The sequence below is a fragment of the Nicotiana attenuata genome, unplaced genomic scaffold, assembly GCF_001879085.1.
Source record: "Nicotiana attenuata strain UT unplaced genomic scaffold, NIATTr2, whole genome shotgun sequence".
NCBI classification, from domain to species: Eukaryota; Viridiplantae; Streptophyta; class Magnoliopsida; order Solanales; family Solanaceae; genus Nicotiana; species Nicotiana attenuata.
The window spans coordinates 2,508-5,766 of record NW_017690070.1 but is presented as its reverse complement, the minus strand read 5'-3'; the positions used below and the strand labels follow the sequence as shown (position 1 = coordinate 5,766).

The window sequence follows — 3,259 nt, the reverse complement described above, 5'->3', positions numbered from 1 at the left end:
GCCACTAAGTGATGTCGCTGTGAAATACAGATCAACTCATCGGAGGCTAGACAGAGGAAGTCATCAAAGTGACAATCAGCCTCAAATGTACATAATGAGATGAATCACACAACCCATCTAGGATACTAAGTCCATTCCTGTTGTAAATAGGGAATAGTTATTAAAATGATTCACTCTGCAGACGATGTCACCTTGTTGACAAATAACCATGGGAAGTGATGGACCTTTCCGAATAGTCCATTCTTACCTTGGATAGCCTCTGCTAGAAAGAGTTTTGTAATCTGGAATTTGGAGATTATACGGCGTATAGTATCATTATTTGGTTTTAAGATAATTCCCCTGCAACTTATCAGTAATTATTTCCTTTCAATTTTCTCCTATGGACAGAAACAGTGAGAAATATCATGTTAGTGGCTTGACATTCTGAGCCAAGTTTAAAGCAAAGAGCTTCCTGTTCTAGTGAATTAGAAGTCAAAATAGGTTATCGACTTTCTAGCGAAAGCTTAATTAAAAACATTATTCGTTGACACCTACCTGAACCATAAAGTAACATTTCAACTCTTGATGTCATAGATGCCAAGCTAGAAAGCAATGCTCCAACCTTGCAACAAGATACCTCGTATGCAATAAGATTTAACTTCTGTAATAAAGGTCTCAGGTAGGCTTCAAGAACACTTACAAGCTGGGGACAGATACATCAATTACAAAATGAAGGTTGAGAAAGTTGGATTGAAAAGAAATTAGATCTTTCCGCGTGGCCCAAGCTTGGGTGGAAGTTGAGGTCCTTTCTTGATTGGTAGTATATCCCCGGATGCTGTTGAACTGAAGTATGCAAGAGTTGAGCCACCTCCCAATATCAGGAATTTGAGCAACAGACCTCTCTTAGTGAAAGGAGCAGCAAAAGTCTCGAAAAACTTGCTCTACCAAATACAACAAAATACAAGAGAGAGTTATCACAATAGCACAAGCAACATGTGAGCTTACACTAACACAATCATTCCATATAAGCACGCAAACAAACCCTTAATGTCTGTCAGACACGCACAACCAGCGCAAGTAGTTGTGGATGCAAAGTAGATGGCGCTTTTGACTGTAACTGAGTGTATATCAGAATTTTACAAAATATCTATATCTATACTTTGCTGCCACAAAGAAGTAGTTGGTATAATGATAATCTGTACCTACTGACCTAAAATCTTGGATCTGCATCTGAGCTTAAGTAACTAGGAAACAGTTTAATCACTTTTTCTATCCACACGATACTTATGTCTACATATGTAAGAAACTGAGTTTCTTCACTTACTGCTCATATGCTCATTACTGACCTTAAGTAGAACAAAACATCTCTTGTGATTTGTCTAAATATGCCAAGCTGTTCCTAACTCTCATGTAAGCTAAATTGGTTTATATTGGTTCAGTTGTTAACGTTCTTAAGACCATAATAGGGAGCTGTTTGCTTTATGCTTAAATACATGCTCAATTCCTAAATACATACAAAAATCCTAGTTAAGCAAACACTCCATAAGTTGCCCATCAACACAAATGAACCTAAGAAATCCATGAAGTCAAGACTCTTGTATAATACCGATGTTTGACAAGTTGAATTTAAACATGAAAGAAGTTGAATTAAAATACAAAATTTACTAATGCCTATAACAATGAAATGCTGCAGATCTCCTAGAAAACTGCAGAGGAAATGTCATCTGGTAAGAGAGTAAAAAAAAAGTTACAGTTGATGTCAAATTCTTGTCTCTAAATTGTTCAGAATGCAAAATTGTCCCAAGTATTTATCTATTTTTACTCCAATCTCTTATCCAATCAAAAGCATATAATAATTGTAGAAACTCCTCAAAATGTCATGTAAATTGTCAGAATATGAAAATTGCTTAGGCTATACTAACAAATTGGAGCAAATGCGGTGAAACATGTAAAAATCTGTTTTGAGATAGTAGAGAATGAAATATGAAGTATTGCTGAAAGAAAGAATCTGTTTTAAGGGGGAAAAGATCAAATACCTGAAGGGGATTGTATGGTGAAGGTGCATCTGAACCATACAAGTCCCACTGGCCAGTAGTGTTGCCCAAGTCCTCTAAATCAAAGTATACACTCTTGTCACCATACTTTGCTACCACACAACCAGCCCTAGCAAAAATGTAATAGCAACACATACATAAATATCCGGTCGCATAATAATTGAATGTTCATATTAAGTGAGATTAGTAATAAGTATAAAAATTGAGGCTAAGAGATTGGCTAAAAAAGGTAGCCCGGTGCACTAAGCTTCCGCTATGCGCGGGATCCGGCTGGGGAAGGGTCTATTATCATTTCTGCAAGAGTGGCAGCAATTTAGGCTCCCCTTTAGTACTATGAGTTTAACTTCTATACACTATGGACAAGCTATATTTGAAAGCTGTACCTGGATTTAGTAGACTTCAAATTAAGGCGAGATGATTTAACATGCAGTTTAGTTCCAATAATGGAGCTTCCAGCTAGGCCATTGACGGCAGTTGTGGGCTGTACTGCAGCAAGAGTTGCCAAAGATGCCATGCTCTACTTCAAACAAACAAAACTAACTTTAGATACTACTAATAAATTTGGCACATTTTTGGGGTTTTGATCTTTTTTTCATGGATCCCAAACGACACGTGGCACAATGGGTTTCTTGCTAAAGATATGGAGTTTAACTTTGTGTGGTGCCACATATGTTAAGGCCGGATAAGCCTATCCCTTTTAAGATTGTGAATTTTGTCTAATTTTTCAGTTTTTGTAGCTGCCAAAGTAACCAGAACAAATGCTTTTTGTTACAAAAAGAATTTTATTTATGGTGAATGTCTATATTTAGAGAGATTTTAGGGTTTACTACTTGGTGGTTAAGTCACTATCTCCCTATAAATAGAGGGTTCTATTCCATTGTAATTCATCCCAAAAATTCAATAAGAATTCTCTCTCTCTCTTTCTCTGCAATATTGCTCTTCTTCTTTTATTATTTATAACACGTTATCGGCACGAGACTCTACCGTCTCAAGAAGATTAAGGTAACTTTTCTCCTCTTTTTAATTATGACTGACATTATGAAAAGAAAGTTCGTTGCCCTTGAAATTTCGGGCAAGAACTATATGACATGGGTGTTGGATGCTGAAATCCATTTAGATGCAATGGGTCTTGGAGACGCCATTAAAGACAGAAATAAAGCATCCACCCAAGACTGTGCTAAGGCCTTGATTTTCTTGCGCCATCACCTTGATGAAGGGTTGAAAAT

The 3,259-nt window shown here is 36.8% G+C and overlaps 1 protein-coding gene across 1 annotated transcript; it reads right to left on the bottom strand.

Annotated features, from left to right (window-relative positions):
* Positions 1-592: 592 nt before the first annotated feature.
* LOC109222433 (photosystem I reaction center subunit VI-2, chloroplastic-like) lies at positions 593-2,601 on the bottom strand. Its single transcript, XM_019386795.1, has 3 exons — positions 2,417-2,601; positions 2,016-2,142; positions 593-920 (listed from the first exon to the last, which is right to left on the bottom strand). Exons 1-3 carry the CDS (start codon positions 2,545-2,547, stop codon positions 741-743), a joined length of 438 nt encoding a protein of 145 aa, XP_019242340.1. The 5' UTR covers positions 2,548-2,601; the 3' UTR covers positions 593-740.
* Positions 2,602-3,259: the final 658 nt, after the last annotated feature.